Consider the following 23,499-nt stretch of genomic DNA (forward strand, 5'->3'; position numbering starts at 1 on the left):
CATTGGCACACAGGTTCTTCACTGCTAGCGCCACTGGGAAGCCCCAACACATAATTTATTATTATTATTGTTTTTGTTGTTCAGTCACTCAGTCGTGTCCAACTCTTTGCGACCTCATGGACTGCAGTATGCCAGGCTTCCTTCCCTGTCCTTCACTGTCTCCTGGAGCTTGCTGAAACTCATGTCCATTGAGTCAGTGATGCCAGCCAACCATCTCATCTTCTGTCATCCCCTTCTCCTCCTGCCTTCTATCTGTTCCAGCATCAGGGTCTTTTCCAATGTTTCACTATTTACTTATTTACTTGGATGTGCCGGGTCTTGGTTGTAGCAGGTGGGATCTAGTTCCCTAGCCAGGGATTAAACCCAGGCCCCCTGCACTGGGAGCGTTAAGTCTTAGCCACTGGACCGCCAGGGAAGTCCCTAGGATAGGCTGGCTTCTTTCTGATGTGATCCCATATTTGCTTGCTTCTCCTTTCATATTCATTACAGCACACTTTTATTTTTATTTTTAATTAGAGGATAATTACTTTACAATATTGTGATGGTTTCTGCCATACATCAACATGAATTAGCCACAGGTGTACATATGTCCCCTCCCTTGTGAACTGGCCTTCCCCCACCCCCATCCCACACTCCCCCCCATTTCCACCCCTCTAGGTTGTCACAGAGCACTAATTTTGGGTTCCCTACATCATACAGCAAATTCCCACTGGCTATCTATTTTACATATGGTAATGTATATGTTTCAATGCTCTTCTCTCAAGTTATCCTACCCTCTCCTTCCCCTACTGTGTCCAAAAGTCTGTTTTTTATGTCTGTGTCTCCTTTGCGTCCCTGCAAGTAGAATCATCAGTACTATTGCTCTAGATTTCATAATATGTTGTTAATGTATGATATTTGTCTTTCTCTTTTTGACTTACTTCACTTTGTATAATAGGCTCTAGGTTCATCCATCTCATTCGAATGGACTCAAATACATTCATTTTTATAGTTGAATAATATTCCATTGTATATATGTACCACAACTTCCTTATCTATTCAACTTCCCATGGACATCTTGGTTGCTTCCTTATCCTAGCTGTTGTAAATAGTGCTGCAATGAACATTGGGGTACATGTGTCTTTTTCAGTTATGATTTTCTCAGGGTATATGCCCAGTAGTGGGATTGTTGGGTCATATGGTGGTTTTATTCCTAGCTTTTTAAGGATTATCCCTACTGCTCTCCATAATGGCTATATCAATTTGTGTTCCCACCAACAGTACAAGAGAGTTCCCTTTTCTCCAGATGCTCTCCAGCATTTATTGTTTGTATGAATTTTGATGATGGCCATTCTGACTGGTGACAGAATGTGACAGATTCTACAGTGACAGATTTTATTTTCTTGGGCTCCAAAATCACTGCAGATGGTGACTGCAGCCATGAAATTAAAAGACCCTTGCTTTTTGGAAGAAAAGCTATGACAAATCTAGATAGTGTATTAAGAAGCAGAGACATCACTTTGCCGATAAAATCTATATAGTCAAAGCTGAGTTTGAGTAAACTCCGGGAGTTGGTGGTGGTCAGGGAGGCCAAGCGTGCTGCGATTCATGGGGTCGCAAAGAGTCGGACATGACTGAGCAACTGAACTGAACTGAACTGATGGTTTTTCTAGTAGTCATGTACAGATGTTGGATCATAAAGAAGGATGCGTGCCGAATAACTGATGTTCTCAAATTTTGATTTGAAGCAAGAGTCTAGAAGACACTTGGGAGTCCCTTGGACAGCAAAAAGACCAAACCAGTCAATCCTTAAGGAAATCCACCCTGAATATTCTTTGGAAGGACTGATGCTGAAGCTGAAGCTCCAATACTTTGGCCACCTGATGCAGAGAGCCAACTCATTGGAAAAGGCCCTGCTGCTGGAAAAGACTGAGGGAAGGAGAAGGGGGCAACAGAGGATGAGATGATTGGATGGCATCACTGACTCAGTGGACATGAGTTTGAGCAAATTCAGGGAGATCAATGAAGGAGAGGGAAGCCTGGCTTGCAATAGTCCATGGGGTTGCCAAGAGTTAGATATGACTTAGCGACTGAACAACAAGTCTGACCAGTGTGAGATGATATCTCATTGTAGTTTTGATTTGCAGTTCTCTAATAGTGAGCAATGTTGTGCATTTTCATGTGTTTGTTAGCCATCTGTATGTCTTCTGTGGAGAAATGTCTGTTTAGATCTTCTGCCCACTTTTTGATGGGTTGTTTATTTGGCATTGAACTGCATGATTTGCTTGTATATTTTGGAGATGAATCCTCTGTCAGTTGTTCCATTTGCTATTATTTTCTCCCATTCAGAGAGGTGTCTTTTCACGTTGCTTATAGTTTCCTTCAGCACATTTTTGAAATCATTCTACAGTAGACCATAATGGCCTATGGGAAAAAGAACTGCTATACTTTGAGAGCCAATCATCTGTAACTAGCATGTATAACTAGGTTAATTAAAAGAATTATTGAAGGAAATAATGAATAAAAATTTACTTCTCTCTGAGGTATTATAGCTATATTTGATCCTATTTAAAAAAATCACTCCCGTAAGACACATGGAGGTCGCCTTCAGATCATCCTTCGAGACAACCTACTCAGCTGCAGAGAGTATGAGGACGTGTGTTTTACAGCACAGATTTCATTTTTATTTTGTAAAGTGAGGGTAGAAGATCAGAAGATGATTGCCATTGATAGAAAAGATAGTTTGTTATTTATTGCTCCCGAGAAGGGGACATGCACATCATGCAGGGTCACACGGGGAAGCACGGGGTCACTCAGAGTCAGAGGGAAAAAGGAACACCTGTGTACGAGAGCCTCCATCGTGACTTCCATCAGAAGAACAGGCTTAAGACTGGCTAGTTTGAATAGTTTCCGTGGGCTCTGTGACACAGGGGTGCCCAGTTATCTGGCACCTGACTCTGGCATGGGTACACTGTAATTGTGAGTACACTGTTCCCAGCGAAGGAATAATGGCCCAGAGTGTAAGACTTCAAAAAAGGAGGGGTATAGGCTCTGGATCGGTCAGTTTGTGTTTGGAGTACATACTCACTGTGTAGTTATTTGCTGTCTCTGGGAATTAGCTAGCCCTGGAAGAGGCAGTCCCTCCAAGGTTCGGCAAGCCCTCAGATATCGAAGTGTCAGAATAAAAACATATGCTTAAAATAACCTGACAGATTGTAGCTGTTAACATTGTAAAGGTTTGCCTCAGTTTTCAAGCTCAAAGCATTTTTTTTTTTCTGGGTAGCCCTCAGCCTGTGATTGAGCAATGTAGTGGCATAAAGGTCATTTCCACCTCTTGTGGATTTCTCAACAGGTACTCCTTTTCCTATTTGGAACCAGTCTGTTGTTCCATGTTCAGTTCTAACTGTTGCTTTCTGACCTGCATATAGGTTTCTCAAGAGGCAGGTCATGTGGTCTGGTATCCCTATCTCTTTCAGAATTTTCCACAGTTTATTGTGATCCACATAGTCAAAGGCTTTGGCATAGTCAAGAAAGCAGAAATAGACATTTTTCTGGAATTCTCTTGCTTTTTTGATGATCCAGTGTATGCTGGCAATTTGATCTCTGGTTCCTCTGCCTTTTCTAAAACCAGCTTGAACATCTGGAAATTCATAGTTCATGTATTGCTGACGCCTGGCTTGGAGAATTTTGAGCATTACTTTACTAGCATGTGAGATGAGTGCAGTTGTGCAGTAGTTTGACCATTCTTTGGGATTGCCTTTCTTAGGGATTGGAATGAAAACTGACCTTTTCTGGTCCTGTGGCCATTGCTGAGTTTTCCACATTTGCTGGCATATTGAGTGCAGCACTTTCACAGCATCATGTTTTAGAATTTGAAATAGCTCCACTGGAATTCCATCACCTCCACTAGCTTTGTTCGTAGTGATGCTTTCTACGGCCCACTTGACTTCACATTCCAGGATGTCTGGCTCTGGGTGAGTGATCACACCATCTTGAATATCTGGGTCATGAAGATCTTTTTTGTACAGTTCTTCTGTGTATTCTTGCCACCTCTTCTTAATACCGTCTGCTTCTGTTAGGTGCCTACAATTTCTGTCCTTTATTGAGCCCATCTTTGCATGAAATGTTCCCTTGGTATCTCTAATTTTCTTGAAGAGTTCTCTAGTCTTTCCCATACTGTTGCTTTCCTCTATTTCTTTGCATTGATCGCTGAGGAAGGCTTTCTTATCTCTCCTTGCTATTCTTTGGAACTCTGCATTCAAACGGGAATATCTTTCCTTTTCTCCTTTACTTTTTGCTTCTCTCTTTTCACAGCTATTTGTAAGGCCTCCTCAGACATCCATTTTGCTTTTTTGTATTTCTTTTCCATGGGGATGGTCTTGATCCCTGTCTCCTGTACAGTGTTATGAAACTCCGTCCATTGTTCATCACGCTCTCTGTCTATCAGAGTCTAGTTTTTTGGGCTCCAAAATCACTGCAGATGGTGATTGCAGCCATGAAATTAAAAGACGCTTTCTCCTTGGAAGGAAAGTTATGACCAATCTAGATAGCATATCTATCTATGCTAGATAGAGACATTACTTTGCCAACAAAGGTCCATCTAGTCAAGGCTATGGTTTTTCCAGTGGTGATGTATGGATGTGAGAGTTGGACTGTGAAGGAAGATGAGCACTGAAGAATTGATGCTTTTGAACTGTGGTGTTGGAGAAGACTCTTGAGAGTCCCTTGGACTGCAAGAAGATCCAACCAGTCCATCCTAAAGGAGATCAATCCTGGGTGTTCATTGGAAGAAGGACTGATGCTGAAGTTGAAACTCCAATACTTTGACCACTTCATGGGAAGAGTTGATTCACTGGAAAAGACCCTGATGTTGGGAGGGATTGGGGGCAGGAGGAGAAGGGGACGACAGAGGATGAGATAGCTGGATGGTGTCACTGACTCAATGGACATGAGTTTGGGTAAACTCCAGGAGTTGGTTATGGACAGGGAGGCCTGGTGTGCTGCAGTTCATGGGGTCGCAGTCAGACACGACTGAGCGACTGAACTGAACTGAGCTGAATGTTTACTCGTTGGAAGGGCTGAAGCTGAAACTCCAATACTCTAGTCATCTGTTGCATATAACAGACTCATTAGAAAAGAGTCTGATGCTGGCTAAGATTGAACACAGGAGGAGAAGAGAAAGACAGAGGATGAGATGATTGGATGGTATCACCAACTCGATGGACATGAGTTTGAACAAACTCTGGGAATTGGTGATGGACAGGGAAGCCTGGCGTGCTGCAGTCCATGGGGTTGCATAGTTAGACATGAGTGAGTGACTGAACTGAACTGAATATTTACTCCAGAGTTTCCCAGATGATCTGAAAGACATTTTTGTCAGGTTGGTGTTGCCATCTGATAACTTTCCCTGACAGATCCTTCTTCTCTTCTCCTTTCACAGGTTTTAGTTCTCAATATACCTTTTCTCTTTTACGTTGTCAGTTTCTGCTACCCAGAAAGGCCAATTTGTAGTAGGTAGTACTGAAAGAGCTCCAAGGAGACAGAAGTTAAGATGAGATTTGGGAACTGGATCCATCACCACTCAGCTGGTAGTGAGAACTGGATACTAGGTGACATACCCATAGCTTCCAGAACAAGATGGTGGTATGATTGTATGATTGTTACAACTTTCAGCCCTGGTACCAGGTCAGCATGACAGTAAATGTGAGTGCATGGACCAGGGCCAGTTTATGCATTGAAAGGAATGAGGGTGAGGATGATACACATAAAGACAGTGGAACTATGTGGTTGCTACTAGTTGCATGTGTGTGCAAGAGGTGGATAATGAAAAGTTGAGGGCAATTAACATAACTGAAAGCTGAGTATGAGATCCAGAGATTATCCTCAGTGGATTGAAAAGCTCTCATCTCATGCAGTGGGTGAGCAGGAAAAGCTGAATTCAAAGCGCAGGATTGGATAGAGGGTCTGAACTCCAGTGATAGTTGGATGCTCAACATAGACAGATCTGTTGATCCGGAGTCAGAGACCTAGTTGGTAAAACTTGGACCTGAACATGGGATGTTTACTGGGCTAGATAACCTGAAGTTTTTGACTCTGTAGACTTTTTGTTGTTGTTGTTTGAGCCTTCTGAGTCTGCAGAAGTGAATTTTCTCTCCTTTGAGAGCTAGCATTGTCCAGGATGGGCTTCCCAGGTGGTGCTAGTGGTAAAGAATCTGCTTGCCAGTGCAGGAGTTGTAAGAGACACAAGTTCGATCACTGGTCTGGGAAGATCCCCTGTAGGAGGGCATGTCAACCCACTCCAGTGTTCTTGCCTGAAGATTCCCATGGACAGAGGAGCCTGGTGGGCTATAGTCCATGGGGTCACAAAGAGTCGAACAAGACTGAAGCCACTTAGCATGCATTCACGTTGTGCAGGGACTCGGCGCAGGCCTCTTCTTTACAAGCTGGCAGCCATTCTCTCCAGGAGCAGCAGACATCTCCTCTCCTGGCTGCCAGGCCAGTTACCAAGGTTAAGTCACAGTTGGGGAAATTTCTCTGGAGAAGTGAGGCAAGTAGGAATGTTTTGTGAGATAAAATTACATTAAGTATTAGCTAAAAACATGTCTTTTCATTTTTGTTTTTAGATGCTTTAAAGGAAACAGTATATACATGTCTAAAATGGAATAATTAGCCTGTTATGATTAAGATATATAAAATCTCCCACCAAAGGAAGAAAGTACCTAGAAATATTTATTGAGGTCTTTATTGCTGAGAGTGGGTGCGTGTTTGGGGAATAAAATAAAGATTATGAAGAAATTAGCTCAAAAACATGAGAAAAATGATAGAAAGAAAGGTGATGGTGTTATACCAAATGTAAAAATTATGCCAATATACATGAGTAGTTTTGACAGATGAAGTAAAAAGTAAAGGCTCTCTGGTGGTTTTATTTTTTCTGCTTTGTGTTTTATTTTATTATTTTTAAAAGTCTAGACAGGATTTTGTTTTTAAAATTTTTTTAATATTTTAAGACTTTTTATTTTGTATTGAAGTATAGCTGATTAACAATGTCGTGATAGTTTTAGGTGCACAGTAATTGGATCCAGCCATATATACTTGTATCCATTCTCCCCCCAGCTCCCCTTCCACATGCATATATAAAACATTATGTATGTATATATAATATATATACATGCAACATTAGCATAACATAATGTTATGTTAGACTGCCACATAGCTTTTTGTTTGTTCAAGATTATTTAAACCTATATTTAAGAATCCAGTTGATTTAAATTAACATCAGTGTACTAGCTTTGTATGAGTAATGAACTCTTTCACCAAGCTGTGAAATATGTGATGGTAGGGAGCTACTTGAACAGAGTTTGAGGTCATTTGGAACCATGAAGGTGCATCATAACATCCTTTTGACACAAAGATAACAATTCTCACTTACTGTTTAAATAACTTGTACTTGAGTTGTTTTTTTTTTTAAGTAAAACTGGTGATTTTCTACTGATTCATCCTTATTTGTTTTCCAAGGCTTTTGAACAAGAACATTTAATACTATGATCATTTTGAGGATTAGGAATAGTCTGTAGTCATGGAACAGGGAAAAGCTACCAGCTCACCTTGGAATTTAGTCTTTTTTTTAATTTGTTTGTTTTATTTGTTTGTGCAAGAATCTGTTGATCTGACTTTTTCCAGAGGCATCTAAAGGAGAAGGAAATAAGGAATGCGGCTGAATTAGGAGATGGCGTAAGCATCTCCTATTTGATGGTTAGGTTCTTAAAATGACCCCATGAAAGGCAATGTGAGGGCTAGGCTGTTTTTGGAGTGGTTTTCATGAAAAGCCAGAAGAAAAGGTTGTGCCTTTGTACCAGGAGTAGTCTTCATTGCATGAGAGAAAGAGAGAGGAAACAGAACTGTGGTCAGCCGTGGTGTGACTTTTGACCTAGAATGGTCTCCATCCTACTTCCCAGTTGTCCCTCCAGGAAAAGAAAGAGGAGCTTCGGGTCTTGGCTGCTGCTGCTGCTTCTAAATCACTTCAGTCATGTCCGACTCTGTTCGACCCCATAGACGGCAGCCCACCAGGCTCCTCCGTCCCTGGGATTCTCCAGGCAAGAACACTGGAGTGGGTTGCCATTTCCTTCTCCAATGCATGAAAGTGAAAAGTGAAAGTGAAGTCGCCCAGCCGTGTCTGACTCTTAGCCACCCCATGGACTGCAGCCTACCAGGCTCCTCCGTCCATGGGATTTTCCAGGCAAGAGTACTGGAGTGGTTGCCATTGCCTTCTCGGGTGTTGGAGGCCCAGCTAAAGGCTTGTGCTGACCCTCACTGTGCAGTGTATCGTGAGCCAGATTATGTTACCATTTATAGTACAGTTACCCACTCCAGTGTTCTTGCCTGGAGAATCCCAGGGATGGGGGAGCCTGGTGGGCTGCCGTCTATGGGGTTACACAGAGTTGGACACGACTGAAGTGACTTAGCAGCAGCAGCAGCATAGTACAGTTTCAAGAAGAGGAAGTTTCAAGAAGATAGGAATCCTGAATGCTGTCTCTATCCAGACATGATCCCAGCAAGATGATTGACAACAGTTTAATATGTGGGAATCGTCAAGATTGAGTGAAAAAATTTAAAGTTCCCCAGTGAGTCATTTCATACTTTTCTGCTTTGGTCACTTAAACAAAGCAGCAATGAGCTTCTACATGGCAGATCCTCCTGAGATGATCCTGGGAGGCCCAGAGTGCAGAGATGGTTGGTCCACTCTGTGAGGGCAGTTACCACATAATTCAATCAGAGAGGTGCTCAATCTACTGTTTTTTCTGTAACATCATGGTACATGATGGTAACCATGATGTTACCCTAATTGATCATTATAGCCCATGCAAAATATTCAACAGGTTATGCAGTAATTTTCAGGGGCCCTGTATATGACATAACGTCATCTATATGCTTTAACCCGTAACACCTGTTTCAAGGCGAAACACAGTGTAGGGTAATCTGAAGAACTGCTCTTCAGTTCTGTCTTTTTCTGACCCCTGAAGCCTACATTTTTATCTTTGATTTTCCCTCACTTTCTAAGTGACATTTGGGATTTCTTTTCACTTTTTTTATTGACTTCTGGTGTGGGAGGAGTCTCCTGAACTTAGAAAACAACAAAATCAGTTTAAAAATGTTAGTTTATCACTTAAATCTTGATTACTAATGGAAAGGAAAGGACAGGCATATGGATAATTAACGTTGGTGAACCAAATGTCATCTTTTTTCCCCTGAAATTCCAATCCTTTTATTTCTGTGAGCATTCAAAAGTGGATTTTGTATATGAATCTTAGTTTTATCTCTATTATCTCTCATTGGGCAAATTCAACAAAGACGAGCCTAAACTGCAAAAGTACAATCATGGAGATCTAAGGTGACCTTTTGAAAGCACCCATATTTGTGAGGTCCATGAAAGAAAAAAGATGAAAGGACAGTCCTCGTAGATCAAATGAAAACACAAAAAAGAAAATGGGAGATGTGCTTTTTGATCTTATCTCCAAATATCCCTATAGGTTTGGAATGTGCTCAGTTAAGGGAATATGGGGCAACATTTTTGATTTACAGGGTCTCCTGAAAGTTAGTGACTTGTGTTAGTGTTTTGATTGCTTCTAGCATAGACAGAGAGCTGGAACTCCTTAGAAACATTCAAGAATATGCTAGATGGGGCCAGCACAGATTAGAAAGCAGTGTAAAAGAAAGTGAGCTGAGGAAAGCAGTTAGTAACTGAGAACTGAGCTGTCTTTCCTTCATAGAAATCATAATTAGCCTGTTAATTTATTCTTTCATGAGCCATAATATATACAGATTATTGTCCTAAAAGCTGTAGGGAATACAAAAATGAATAAAGCAGTCTTTAGCCTAGTGGAACTTAGTATGTTTTTAGAGATAATAAATGTACATTAAAGTTATAATACAAAGTGAAGTATGAAAAAAGCTCTAGGGAAAGAAAAAAAGCATTCAAAAAAACTTTGGATGAAGAGTAATTTTTATTGGATAGTAAAGGTATTATTGATAGAGGTGATATTTGAGCTAGATCTTATAGAGTGAAGAGAATCTTGCATAACCTACTATCTATGTGTTTAGGAAATAAAGAGTAACATTCAGTGTTACAAGAACATAGAACGAGTGAAACAAAATTTTACTTGGTTGTTGGCAGATTGTAAAGGGCCTTACAAGCTATGGTGATGTGGATTTATACTCTGTTTATCAGGCAAAGGGGAAATCAGTGGATTTGAGGGCATGGGAATAGCAGTATTTTACAGCGTCATAATCTAGCTGTGATAAGTCGCTTCAATATATCCAACTCTTTGTGACCCTATGGACCTTAGACCGCCAGGCGCCTCTGTCCATGGGCTTCTCCAGGCAAGAATACTTGAGTGGGTTGCCATGCCTTCCTACAGGAGATCTTCCCAACCCAGGGATCGAACCTGAGTCTCTTATGTCTCCTGCATTGGCAGGCAGGTTCTTTACCGCTAGCACCACCTGGGAAGCCCCATAATCTAGCTACAGATTGCTAAAAATATAGTTTGAAGGTAGGGAATGTAGTGGGAACAGGTGAGATCATAACACTATGGCATTAATAATGGTGAATGATTATTCCAGAATGTGTTATAGGAACCACAGGTTAAAACCTGTTATTAATAGATTGTGAAATCAATTTAGTTGGTGGGGCAAGCATTTTTAAAAAGCAAAATAGAATATAAATATTACATTTTATTGTATTTAGTAAGAGAGGCATTGTTTTATGAATCTTGTTTCTATTTTTAATCTATATTATGTATTTTGTTACATATTTATGGAGCTGTGATATAAGATATATTTCTTACTGTGAATTGCGGTCATTGTAGAGACATTCTTACTAGAGGATGTATTCATAGAAAGCCTGTCCTCATAGCAATAGCTGATGGTGCTCTATGAATTTGCTGTAAGCGAGAGTATGAGAAACTCTCCAAGCACATTGTGTGTGAGGAGATCACTCTACATCTGAAATGGTCACTGATTAAAGTATCCATCACTTATTCTGCCATTTCTTTTAGGAACATGATAGTGAACATACAGTTCGACCAGCAGACTATAGTTTTTGAATAACTGTAAAAATTTTCAGATTATCTCTGGCATTTTTGAAAATAATCAAATGCCTTGGGAATAATAGTTCTCAACAAGGAAGAAGTTCACCCCTTATGAGATATTTGCCAACATCTGGTGATATTTTCAGTTAACATAATTTGGATGGAGTTGAGTGTGTTTCAGATGTCTAGAAGGCAGAGGTCAGGGATGCTGCTAAAATTCTACAATGCACAAACAAAAAAAGCCTCTCAAAACAAAGAATTATGTAGTCCAGAATGTCAGGAATGCTAAAGTTGAAAAATCCTGCTTCAGAGTGACCCAAATTCAGTTCAGTTCAGTTCAGTTCAGTCACTCAGTCGTGTCTGACTGTTTGTGACCCAATGAACTGCAGCACGCCAGGCTTCCCTGTTGATCACCAGCTCCCAGAGCCTACTCAAACTCACATCCATCGAGTTGGCGATACCATCCAACCATCTCATCCTCTGTCGTCCCCTTCTCCTCCCGCCTTCAATCTTTCCCAGCATCAGAGTCTTTTCCAGAGTCATTTCTTCACATCAGGTGGCCAAAGTATTGGAGTTTCAGCTTCAGCATCAGTCCTTCCAATGAATATTCAGGACTGATTTCCTTTAGGCTGGACTGGTTGAGTCTCCTTGCCATCCATGGGACTCTCAAGAGTCTTCTCCAACACCACAGTTCAATACACCAAAAGCATCAATTCTTCGGCGCTCAGCTTTCTTTATGGTCTAACTCTCACATCCACACATGACTACTGGAAAAGCCGTAGCTTTGACTAGACAGACCTTTGTTGGCAAAGTAATCTCTCTGCTTTTTGATATGCTGTTTAGGTTGGTCATAGGTTTTCTTCCAAGGAGCAAGTGTCTCTTAATTTTATGGCTGCACTCACCATCAACAGTGATTTTGGAGCCCCCCAAAATAAAGTCTGTCACTGTTTCCATTGTTTCCCTATCTATTTGCTATGAAGTGATGGGGCTGGATGCCATAATCTTAGTTTTCTGAATGTTGAGTTTTAAGCCAACTTTTCCACTCCCCTCTTTCACTTTCATTAAGAGGCTCTTTAGTTCTTCTTTGCTTTCTGCCATAAGGGTGGTGTCATCTGCTTGCCTGAGGTTATTGATATTTCTCCTGGCAATCTTGATTTCAGCTTGTGCTTCATCCAGCATGGTATTTTGCATGATGTACTCTGTATACAAGTTAAATAAGCAGGGTGACAATATACAGCCTTGACGTACTCCTTTCCCGATTTGGAACCAGTATGTTGTTCCATGTCCAGTTCTAACTGTTGCTTCTTGACTTGCATACAGATTTCTCAGGAGACAGGTCAGGTGGTCTGGTATTCCCATTTCTGTCAGATTTTTCCACAGTTTGCTGTGATCCACACAAAGGTTTTGGCATAGTCAATAAAGCAGAAGTAAATGTTTTTCTGGAACTCTCTTGCTTTTTCGATGATCCAACGAATGTTGGCAATTTGATCTCTGGTCCCTCTGCCTTTTCTAATCCAGCTTGAACGTCTCGAAGTTCATAATTCATGTACTGTTGAAGCCTGGCTTGGAGAATTTTGAGCATTACTTTACTAGCATTTGAGATGAATGCAATTGTGCAGTAGTTTGAACATTCTTTGGCATTGCCTTTCTTTGGAATTGGGATGAAAACTGACCTTTTCCAGTCCTGTGGCCACTGCTGAGTTTTCCAGATTTTTTGCTGGCATATTGAGTGCAGCACTTTCACAGCATCATCTTTCAGGATTTGAAATAGCTCAACTGGAATCCTATCACCTCCACTAGCTTTGTTTGTAGTGTTGCTTCCTAAGGCCCATTTGACTTCACATTCCAGAATGTCTGGCTTTAGGTTGGTGATCACACATCGTGATTACCTCGGTCATGAATATCATTTTTGTACAGTTCTTCTGTGTATTCTTGCCACCTCTTCTTAATATCTTCTGATTCTATTAGGTCCCAAACTAGTTAATTAAAAGAAATGTAATTTTAAACAAAAGTTGAAAGAAAGATTTATTCAGTTGGCCTAACACAGATTCAATGATATTATTTGTAGAATGCTCTGATCACCAACTTTATTATTAGATTTTAAATGATACACCAATATTTGCTTATATGTGATCCAGGATTAAATGTTTCACAAGACTATTTAGAAACACAAAGTTATAACTCTAAGATCGTTCCTTAAATCTTAACACCAGAAATCAGAATTGTATCTTACCACCATAATATTGAACAATTTATATGCCTATGTATATCTTTATGTATGAAGAAGCAACTTTATCCTTAAGTGAGTTCTGAGAACTGGCAGCCAGCTGCCTTAGTGAATCATATCATTTAAAATTCTTGAGTTTCTTAATTTAACACAGATTCAGTAGACTCACTGAAATTTTTATACAGCTGATGATTAAATAATATAGATGACCATAAAGATACTTTGTAAGAAAAGGGTATGTGAAATTGGTGGGTCCTAGGCCTTGGGCCCTAGGCCCATTGGGGACACAAATTACCTACAGCTTCACTAAGTCATTTACTTCTCCTGGCTTCAGTTCTCTGAACTCTTAAGTGTACTGGCCTACAGGACTTGGAGTGTTTCCTGTGCTTCAAATACTATAAGTCTATCTTATGGATTAATTTTTATGGTGAATAAATTTTAAATCTCCTTTAGATTATTTTAGCATTATTTTTATGCCTTATCAATAGCACATGAGGGGAATTATAAAATAGCTCAATTTTCTAATGGCTTGGTTTATATTTGGGTTATATGAGTAAATGATGCATAACCCTGATGTCTAACAAGTATTGTCACACAGAGTAACAGTTTCTACAAAATCATCATCTAATTGTATTAATATTATGGAATACATGAGCGTGACTCTCTTAATATCTTCATGAGACACTTGGTGGGTTCATTGGCTATTTCAAATCACTTTGGTCATGTCTTCTGTATGGTAGGTCATCAAAATCTACATTTATTAAATTAGCAAAAAATACCTAGTATTTCATGGTTGCAATAGGCTATTGCCACAAGCCTTAGGAGACAATTGGCTACAGTAATACAAAGGAATAAACTTTCATACCGGAGTGAGTAGCCTATCCCTTCTCCAGAGGATACTCCTGACCCAGGAATTGAAACAGGGTCTCCTGCATTGCAGGCAGATTCCTTACCAGTTGAGCTACCAGGAAATCCCATGTGGAAAGATAATGCTCATTAATTCTTCAACATATTAACAGATTCTCAATTTTTTCTAGGCATTTAATCTTAACAATAATTTACAAAGCTTCCCCCTGGTGGTCAAAGCATGTAAATGCACCTATAAAATGTTCAATTTTTTTGTGCCATTGTTTTGGGACAGCTCCTGAAGTTACTATCACATTCCCCCAAATATTTGAAACAAAAATACATTTTTGACTAGCTAGTTACTGTCTATATTTATCAATCATGCTTTTCTGGGAATATCTGAAGATAGGGATATTCTGTGTGTGCACATGTGTGTGGGGTATGTGTGTGTGTTTATGTTATCTTTATCACTGAAAAAGCAGGGAGATTTCACAGCAGACAAAGGTTAGAAGATCTCTGGCTTGATTTATCACCAGACTTTGTTTCTTAGATATAACTTTTTAAAAAATTAAAATCCTTCCAATGGATTTATAAATAGAAAATATGTAAAATCTCTTTGGAAAACATGAAGAACAAGAAAAAAAGGGGAAAATAAGTATTTGTGAGCTCTGGAGAAATGATAGAAAATTATACACAGGTTTCCTAAACTCTGAGAATTTAAAAAGTTTCTTGTTTAAGAAGACATCCCTAACAAAGACACCCTAAAAATGTTATGGATTATCCTCAAAAATTTGCATTGCTTCTCTTCTATATTCTAGCTCACTGACTTAAAAAGCTCCCTATCTCTGTTGTATTTTTTAAACCAGGCTAAACTGGCTCACTACCTTATAAATTTAAATCCTTTACAAATTGGCCATGGGGTTTTTGGTTGATTAAAGTGATTTGGAAATAAATCATGTCATTTAATCTCACTTCATTGTACTACAACCACAGAATATATGGATTCTCATGCATGTATGACCTGCATACAGCTCTCAGTGTTTACGTTTTACAGTGAATTAGAGGCCTGTTTTTGAAGTAATCCAGTTTCGGTAATAAGTCACTTTTGTGTAGACTCCAGGTTTGTTTCTTTGACCACAGTTATCTCCCCAGCTCACAATTCCAATGAGATACCAGGTATCTTTAAGGTCCTTTCCAACTAAAGGTCCCCCAGAATCACCCTGAAAAGAAAAAAAGAGAAAGAAAATGAATTAAATATGAAACTTATTACTTTAGATATTTTGATGAACCACATATTTTATTATTAGAAAGTATATTTATAGACTACCAATTATAGGATAATTCATTGAAACATGGGTTTCAGCAGTTATAAAAGTCTTAAAGTTCAATTTCCACATTAAAATTTTTTTTCAGTTTTATAGATGTATAATTCATGAATAAAATCATATATATTCAAAGTGTACATTGTGATAATTTGACATATATACTTTGTGAAATGATTACCCTGATCAGGTTAATTAACACATCCATCACCGCACATAGTTACTTGGTGTGTATGTGTGCAAGTGTGCATGAGCGTGTGTGTGTGGTGAGAATGCTTAAGGTCTACTCTTAGCAAATTTCAAGTATACAACACAGAAAGTCAAGCTGTGGGGTTGTTTTTTCCCCTGACTCCAAGTAGGGTGCCTGGGCTTCTGTTTAAACAGATAGACCAAAGCCCTCCCCATGAACCCTAGTAGCCATCCCTGGATTCCTGCTTCCATTGTGCCTGAGTCCCTTCCTTGATATTTCCCCAACGTTTTTATGACTAGAACTGCCTAGAGCTGCCTTATTATGCACTGCATAGTCACAAGGCAGGAATCTCACCTGTGCTCCCCAATGCAGTGAAAGCTCTTTATGACCACCAGTCTATCCAGAGACTTACCACTAAAATCACCATTCGCCTCGATTCCCATGTCCTCTGTGTTCCAGTCACCACCTTCCACTTGTCTGTCATAGCATGCACCTCTCTGGAATCCCTGAATGCTAGCTGCCTCCCTCCACACTCTTAGTGACTGGGGCTAGATGTGAACCAGATTCTGCTCTGGCCCAGCCCATGATTTTCTGACAGAGGTGGCCTATGCGCTGTAATCTGTGGGACTCCGGGCAGGGTTTTCTGCCTCCTGATGACAATACAATTCCCATCATTTCACCATGTGGAATCACCTCCTTGGAGTTTTCAAGAACCCCCACGTGTTCTTGTAAACACTTATAAAGCAAGTGCCTACAGGATGAAACACATGTTACAAATGCATTTGTCTGAAAATGTACATGCAGGACAGATGCTGGACAGGAGGAGGGCCCTGGAAAGGGGACTAGATACAACTTGACCTCACACACCTTCTCACCGTTAACTGCTTCTCACTTCTCATCTTCCTTAGGCTGAGACCCAACAGATTACTTGCAGTTGCCTCAAATATGAATTGTAATTTCACACCTTCATAACATGGCTATGCTTTATCTCTTCTCTATAATATTCTCTGCTTATTCTATAACTGGCTGAATATTCTTTATCCTTCAGACCTCATTGAAGTATTATCTCTCTAATATTTGTTCCAAAGATGTTCCCTTCAAGCTAAAAATGTTTATTCTCCACACCTGAAACTAATACTGTATTGTAAATCAACTATACTTTAAATAAAAAATTGTTCTCCATTATATAACTTATTACATCATTGTTTATTGTTCATGATTATTTCCTTTCTAGATGTTAGCTCTTTAAGGAAAGAGACTCTGCTTTATGAAACTCTGGATTTCTGGTATTAGAATTAAATTTTATTGGTTAGTTTGATAACATCAAGGAAGCTTTTTGGTTATTTTGTTTTGCTTTAATTTGTTTGTTTTGCTTAATAAAACATTAAAATGTTTGTGTTTGAAATTAGCATTTATAAATTTTTGCATGGACATAATCTCTGGATTTTACTATATTAGTAAAATATGCTCTTTATATTAAAGAGCATAGAATATTTTTGAGCCAGATAAATATTTTTGAGTTAATGACATCAAAATAATCTCTCTCCACCTACCCTGCAGGCATCATATATTCCTTCCAGATATCCAGCACACATCATTCCAAATTTTATATCACTGCCATACACATGTGGCTGCTTGCACACATCATCACTTATGATTTTCAGTCTGGCTTCTCGAAGATCATTTTGGGATTCCCCTTAAGAAAAAGCAAAGTAATTTCAGTGTTTACAACCAGTATTCTTAGCTAGAATGAAGTGCAGACCTTTTTATTTCAAGCTAAAGTTGTCAATCCTAAAAGAAATCAGTCCTGAATATTCATGGGAAGGACTAATGCTGAAGCTCCAATACTTTGGCCATCTGATGCAAAGAGCCGACTAATTAGAAAGGACTGGGAAAGATAGAAGCCCGGAGGAGAAGGGGATGACAGAGGATGAGATGGTTGAATGGCATCACTGTCTCAATGGTCGAGAGTTTGAGCAAGCTCTGGGAAACGGTGAAAGACAGGGAAGCCTGGCATGTTGCAGTCCATGGGTTTGCAAAGAGTTGGACATGACTGAGTGACTGAACATCAACAAAAATTGTTAAACAAGATGCAGTTAATATAAGCAGTTCTTAAGGAAAAAAGTTCTACTTATTCTCTGGAAAATGTAAATGAAATTTTTTTTTCTCATTTTAAATACCTATACTAGCAAGGAAAACATTTTGTTTCTTTTTTCTGGAAAGCCTTTGTACCTTTACTTAAAAACAGTCAGTTTGTATATTTAGTAAGGTATTCATTTTTTAAAATAAGTTTTTATTTGTAGATTCCAGATTGTTCCCAGAAACTTTGTAGGCCTAGATAGTTTGGGCTTGATAAAATAGCTATATATCTTTATTTTATCCTTTACATTTTATGGGGAACTCTCACACACATAATGACATGCACGTAAAGGCAATGATTTCATTATGTATTATAATTTTGAAACCCCAGGTCATAAACTACAGCCTGAGTTACAGAAACCAATACTAATGCAGAAGACAACCATTTATGATAGAAACCAATGATCTTACAAGTATTCAGGGATTCTTTGTGTCAGCCACACGCTGATTGGGAAACTGACCCTGCAGTAGACAAAATCCTACTGTGATCCCCAAGATTCCTATGTGATCTCTTTTCCCCTAGGTCTAAGTGGGATCTGTGAATATTATGGAAGTCATTTTCATGATTAGGTTATATTCTATGGCACAGGTGAGGGAATATTGAAGATTAATTAAGATGTAGTCAGCTTGACATTGAGTTCATCAAAAGGGAAATTATCCAAGGTGGGCCTGACCTAATCGGATAAGCCCTTTTAAAAGGGATTTAGGCCTTCTGCTGAAGCTCCAATACTTTGGCCACCCGATGTGAAGAACTGACTCACTGGAAAAGGCCCTGATGATGGGAAAGATTGAAGGCAAGAGGAGAAGGGGATGACAGAGGATGAGATGGTTGGATGGCATCATGAACTCAATGGACCTGAGTTTGAGCAAGCTCCTGGAGTTGGTGATGGATGGGGAAGCCTGGAGTGCTGCAGTCCAAGGGGTTGCAAAGAATTGGACATGACTGAGCGACTGAACTGAACTGAACTAGGCTTTCCCTGAGTTCAGAGAATTTTCCCCAATGGTGTTGGAGAAAGCAAGCTGCCATAAACTCTGTAGGTGCAAGAAACTAAATTCCATCAACAACCAGTGAGCTTGGAAAAGAGTCATAGATGAGACCTCAACCCCAGCCAATACTTTGATTGCTAATTTGTGAGACGTTGAGAGGAGATGCCAGCTATGCTATGTCTGGATTTCTGACCCATAGAAACTGTGAAATAATAAATGCATTTTCTTTCAAGTTGTTAAATTTGTGACAATTTGTGACACAGCAGTAGAAAACTAATAATGGACACTATTTTCTCTAGAATATCAATTCAGGATTTTTTCTGGACAGGTATTTGCTAAAATGTTTAAAAATGCTCAAGATATTCTGTTCTTTGAGTACAATTAGTGTAATTTTTTGGACTATTACAGTATCAATTAAAAATAATTCATGCCCAGTGCTGGGAAAGGTAAGATGAAATGCATATTATAGGTGACAGAGTAAATTCATAACTTTTTAATAAAACTCATTGGCAAGGAGTTATAAAAAGCTTAGCCTACAAATCCTGTACATCCCTGAACTATTTCTTAAATATCGTGATAATGCTTAATGACATTTCCCAGAAAGTATTGATCTTTTTTCAAGGAATCAGTTTTTAAATTCAATATTTTCCATTTTTAAATTTTGATTGTATTCATTGCCATTCTTACTTATATTATTTCCTTCCTCGTGTTTATTTTAGGTTTATTTTCTCCTCTTTTCTAGTGTCTTAAAAGGAGAGCTTTCTTATAATACATGCATTTTGCTATGTTTCCCTGTCTCTGTACTGTTTTAGCTGCATCCTGCATTCATTTCATTCTATTAATACTTATAATTATCTTCAAGATTTCCTCTTTTATCTACGGATTATTTAGAAGTGTGTTGTTTAATTTTTAAGCATTTAGAGATTTTCCTATTATCTCTCTGTTACTGGTTTTTAGTTTGATTGCATTATCATCAGAGAGTGTACTATATATGATTTCCATTCTTTTAAGTTTGTCAGAGACTGTTTCATAGACCTAGATATAGTGTATCTTAGAGAATGTTCCATGGGTGCTTTAAAAAAGTAGGTATCCTGTTGCTAATTATAGTGTTCTACATAAATTAGATTCTATTGCTATTCAAAAACTATTATGGCAGATATATTTCTATGCCAACCTTAGACTCCAGGTCAGAAATTATTTCTTTCCATCAAGCCAAAGGGAATCTGAGATGCTCCCCTCATCAAATGAAGAATGCAACTCTATTTTAAGAGAAGATCCATTAGAGAGAGAGAAGACATATTATTGTCAGGCTTACAGCTCCCTGGGCTTATTAAGCTATGGATAATAATTTCTGTGATTGGAAATATAACCTTAAAGAAACCACATGGGACATCTGGAGAAAAATCTAAAGACCATCAAGCCCATCATCAACCACATTAGTGAAAGGCATTCCTGGTTCTTTAGTGAAGAATAAGAATTAATGATTTATTCTTTAGAGTTTATTGTATATTAATAAATTATATAGAGCTCTGTGAATGAATTTTGTCATTCTCAAAAGATCCTTTCTTATCGTCTCAAGCCTAGAGTCAAAGAAACCCGGTCACTGTTGTTATATGTATGCGCCTGGACCAGATTTTAGAATCCAGAATGTGTCTAAGTATGTTTTGAAAACCTTAAAACGTGAAGCCAATTTTATTTCTTAGGAGATTAGTATATCAAGTTAAATCATTTTAGAGAGATCAGTGGAAGCTTTATTATCAGAGATGATTTGTCTCTATACACTATTCTTACCCCTAATCACTCTTAATTAGCCTCTTTAGTTCTGAAGCAGATTTTGCTGCAATTGGAGATTATAGCTGAGCAAAGGAAACATTTTTGAGGTGACTGAGAAAAGTGAAACTAAGTGACGGAGCAAGCGAAGGGGAAGGGGAGGTGAAAAAGAGAGGAGGCTCAAAGTGAAGGCGTCAGAGTGAAGGTGGGCCTGCGCATTTTAGCATATCTAGTGTGTACCTGCATTGCATGGCACAGACAGTGGTACCTAGAGATAGACCTTAGTGTTTCTGAGGGAACCTTCTTTCCCTTGATATCTTCCTTGAGGCCTTTCCTGTTGGAGCTGTCTTTCCCTCATTACCTGTGCTTCTGACCAGGCTTCCAGTCACATATCTGCCTTTCTTTCTGTAGGCGTAAGAGTGAGAATTGAGTCAACCAGTCAGTCTGGTACCCCTGGACACAAGCTGGGCCAAAAGAGACCTTTTTCAGGGATTAACATAGATTCTGGCAAAGAGAGAGACATGTTCTTCTCTGGCATCAGCTAGGGCATGTACACGCTGAGCTGCTGTTGGCCGCCCTCACCACTATGTGGCGCTAGAATCCCTTGTAATGAAGGTGCCCCGGGGAAAACCGAACCAACCCGTGGAAAAACCCGGAGTCAGAGCCTGACGACGTCACAAAAGTCCTGAATCCACACCTATCTGAAGTCGGACTCATCTCACCTCTTGATTCCAAGTTACAAGGGCCAAATTTGCCATAATATTATTATTTTTTACTTTAGTTAGTTTGGGTGGAGTTTCTGTCACTTGCAAAACAAGAGCCCTAATCCAAACTGTGTGGAAAAGTCTGACAGGATATTACTGATGGACATTAAATAACACTGCCATAAACAGAGCTTAGAGCTCCGTGATTCGTTTTTAGATACCCACCACCGTAAAAAAGTGCTCCAAATCCTGTGATATAGACAGTTGAATTTGGTTGGAAGGACGCAGAGGCTTCTGGCAAACAAATTCGACGGATGTCATCAGTAAAAGTGACTCTGGGAGAGAACTGCACAACGGCAATGTCGTTCTCTCTTGCTGGGAAGTGGTACCTCTCATGGACAATAATTCTTCTGATGTTTCTTTTCATTAACGGAGGGTTGATTTTTGTTCCAAAGCTAACAGTCCACTGATGTGGGTTTGCTTTACTGGAAAAGTTTAGATATGAACAGAATGTATGAACTGCATTACAATAATTTCATGTAGGCTATTAAAACAGAAAATTCCACCCTAATACACTTGGATTCAATGATAGCTTTCTTTGACCATACTGCTACTATTTTGAAAGATAAAATATATACAAAGAGCATCTTTGAGCCGGAATCCAGTACAGAATTATTGAATTTTAGAACTGTAAAGCCTATAAAATGTTGTTCATTCATTTCTCCAGTAAATATTTATCGATCATCTACATGTTGAATCTTATTTGAAGTGCCAGGATTAAAGTGGTGAACAAGTCAGAAAAGCCCTTGCTGGTGGGTACATTTGATTTCAGGGAAGGAAAAAGAGCAAAACGAATGAATAGATCAATAACTTACTGCAGCGATAAGGACTGTAAATAGGGCAGTGGACTAGAGTACAAGGGGGTAGTTAAATAAGTCACTTTTGAGAACATGGCACTTGGGTTGAGACATGGTTGATGAGCAGTCAGCTTTGGGAAGATGGGATGATAAGTTTTCAGGCAAATATCTCAAAACAGACTGGCTGCAGTTCAGGACACAAAGGAAAAATGGTGGGAAATGAGGTTAGCGAGGTAGGCAGGGGCCAGATTTTAGAGTGTTTTATAGGTCAATCAAAAGATGCTTCCTCCTTGGAAGAAAAGCTATGACAAACATAGACAGCATATTAAAAAGCAGAGACATCACTTTGCCAACAAAGGTCCAGATAGTAAAAGCTATAGTTTTTCCAATAGTCATGTATGGATGTGAGAGTTGGACCATAAAGAAGGTTGAGTGTGGAAGAATTGATGCTTTAAAATTGTGGTGCTGGGGAAGACTCTTGAGAGTCCCCTGGATTGCAAGAAGATCAGACCAGTCAATACCAAAGGAAATCAACCCTGAATATTCATTGGAAGGACTGATGCTGAAGCTGAAGCTCCAAGACATTGGCCACCTGATGCAAACAGTTGACTCACTGGAAATGACCTTGATGCTGGGAAAGATTGAGGGCAGGGAGAGAAGGGGGCAACAGAGGGTGAAATGGTTGTATGGCATCATTGACTGAATGGACATGAGTTTGAGTAAACTCTGGGAGATAGCTAAGGACAGGGAAGCCTGGCATGCTGCAGTCTACGGGGTTGCAAAGAGTAGAACATAGCTTAGATTTTATTCAAATAATATGGGAATTCACTGGATGATTTTAACTGAGAGACTAACCTAGATAGCATATTAAAAAGCAGAGACATAGCCAACAGAGGTTGTCTAGTCAAGGCTATGATTTTTCCAGTGGTCATGTATGGATGTGAGAGTTGGACTGTGAAGAAAGCTGAGCACTGAAGAATTGATGCTTTTGAACTGTGGTGTTGGAGAAGACTCTTGAGAGTCCCTTGGACTGCAAGGAGATCCAACCAGTCCATCCTAAAAGAGATCAGTTCTGGGTGTTCATTGGAAGGACTGATGCTGAAGCTGAAACTCCAATACTTTGGCCACCTCATGCGAAGAGTTGACTCATTGGAAAAGACCCTGATGCTGGGAGGGATTGGGGGCAGGAGGAGAAGGGGACGACAGAGGATGAGATGGCTGGATGGTGTCACCGACTCGATGGACATGAGTTTGAGTAAACTCCGGGAATTGGTGATGGACAGGGAGGCCTGGCATGCTGCGATTCATGGGGTCGCAAAGAGTCAGACACGACTGAGCGACTGAACTGAACTGAATGTAGTCTCATTTACATTAAAAAAATCACATTGGTTCTT

At 39.5% G+C, this 23,499-nt stretch overlaps 1 protein-coding gene across 4 annotated transcripts in view; it reads right to left on the bottom strand.

Moving 5' to 3' along the window:
* Positions 1-13,111: 13,111 nt before the first annotated feature.
* Positions 13,112-23,499, bottom strand: part of LOC122428494 (transmembrane protease serine 11A-like) — a 54,459-nt gene continuing 44,071 nt past the window's right edge. For all 4 annotated transcript variants that reach the window (XM_043448560.1, XM_043448558.1, XM_043448559.1 and 1 more), the window contains 3 exons: positions 21,474-21,733; positions 17,202-17,344; positions 13,112-15,356 (listed from right to left, as the gene is read on the bottom strand). In XM_043448560.1, coding sequence (XP_043304495.1) covers positions 15,195-15,356; positions 17,202-17,344; positions 21,474-21,733 — 565 coding nt within the window. In that variant the 3' untranslated portion in view covers positions 13,112-15,194. The remainder of the gene's footprint in view (positions 15,357-17,201; positions 17,345-21,473; positions 21,734-23,499) is intronic.

The sequence above is a fragment of the Cervus canadensis genome, chromosome 26 (assembly GCF_019320065.1).
Source record: "Cervus canadensis isolate Bull #8, Minnesota chromosome 26, ASM1932006v1, whole genome shotgun sequence".
In the NCBI taxonomy this organism is placed as follows: Eukaryota; Metazoa; Chordata; class Mammalia; order Artiodactyla; family Cervidae; genus Cervus; species Cervus canadensis.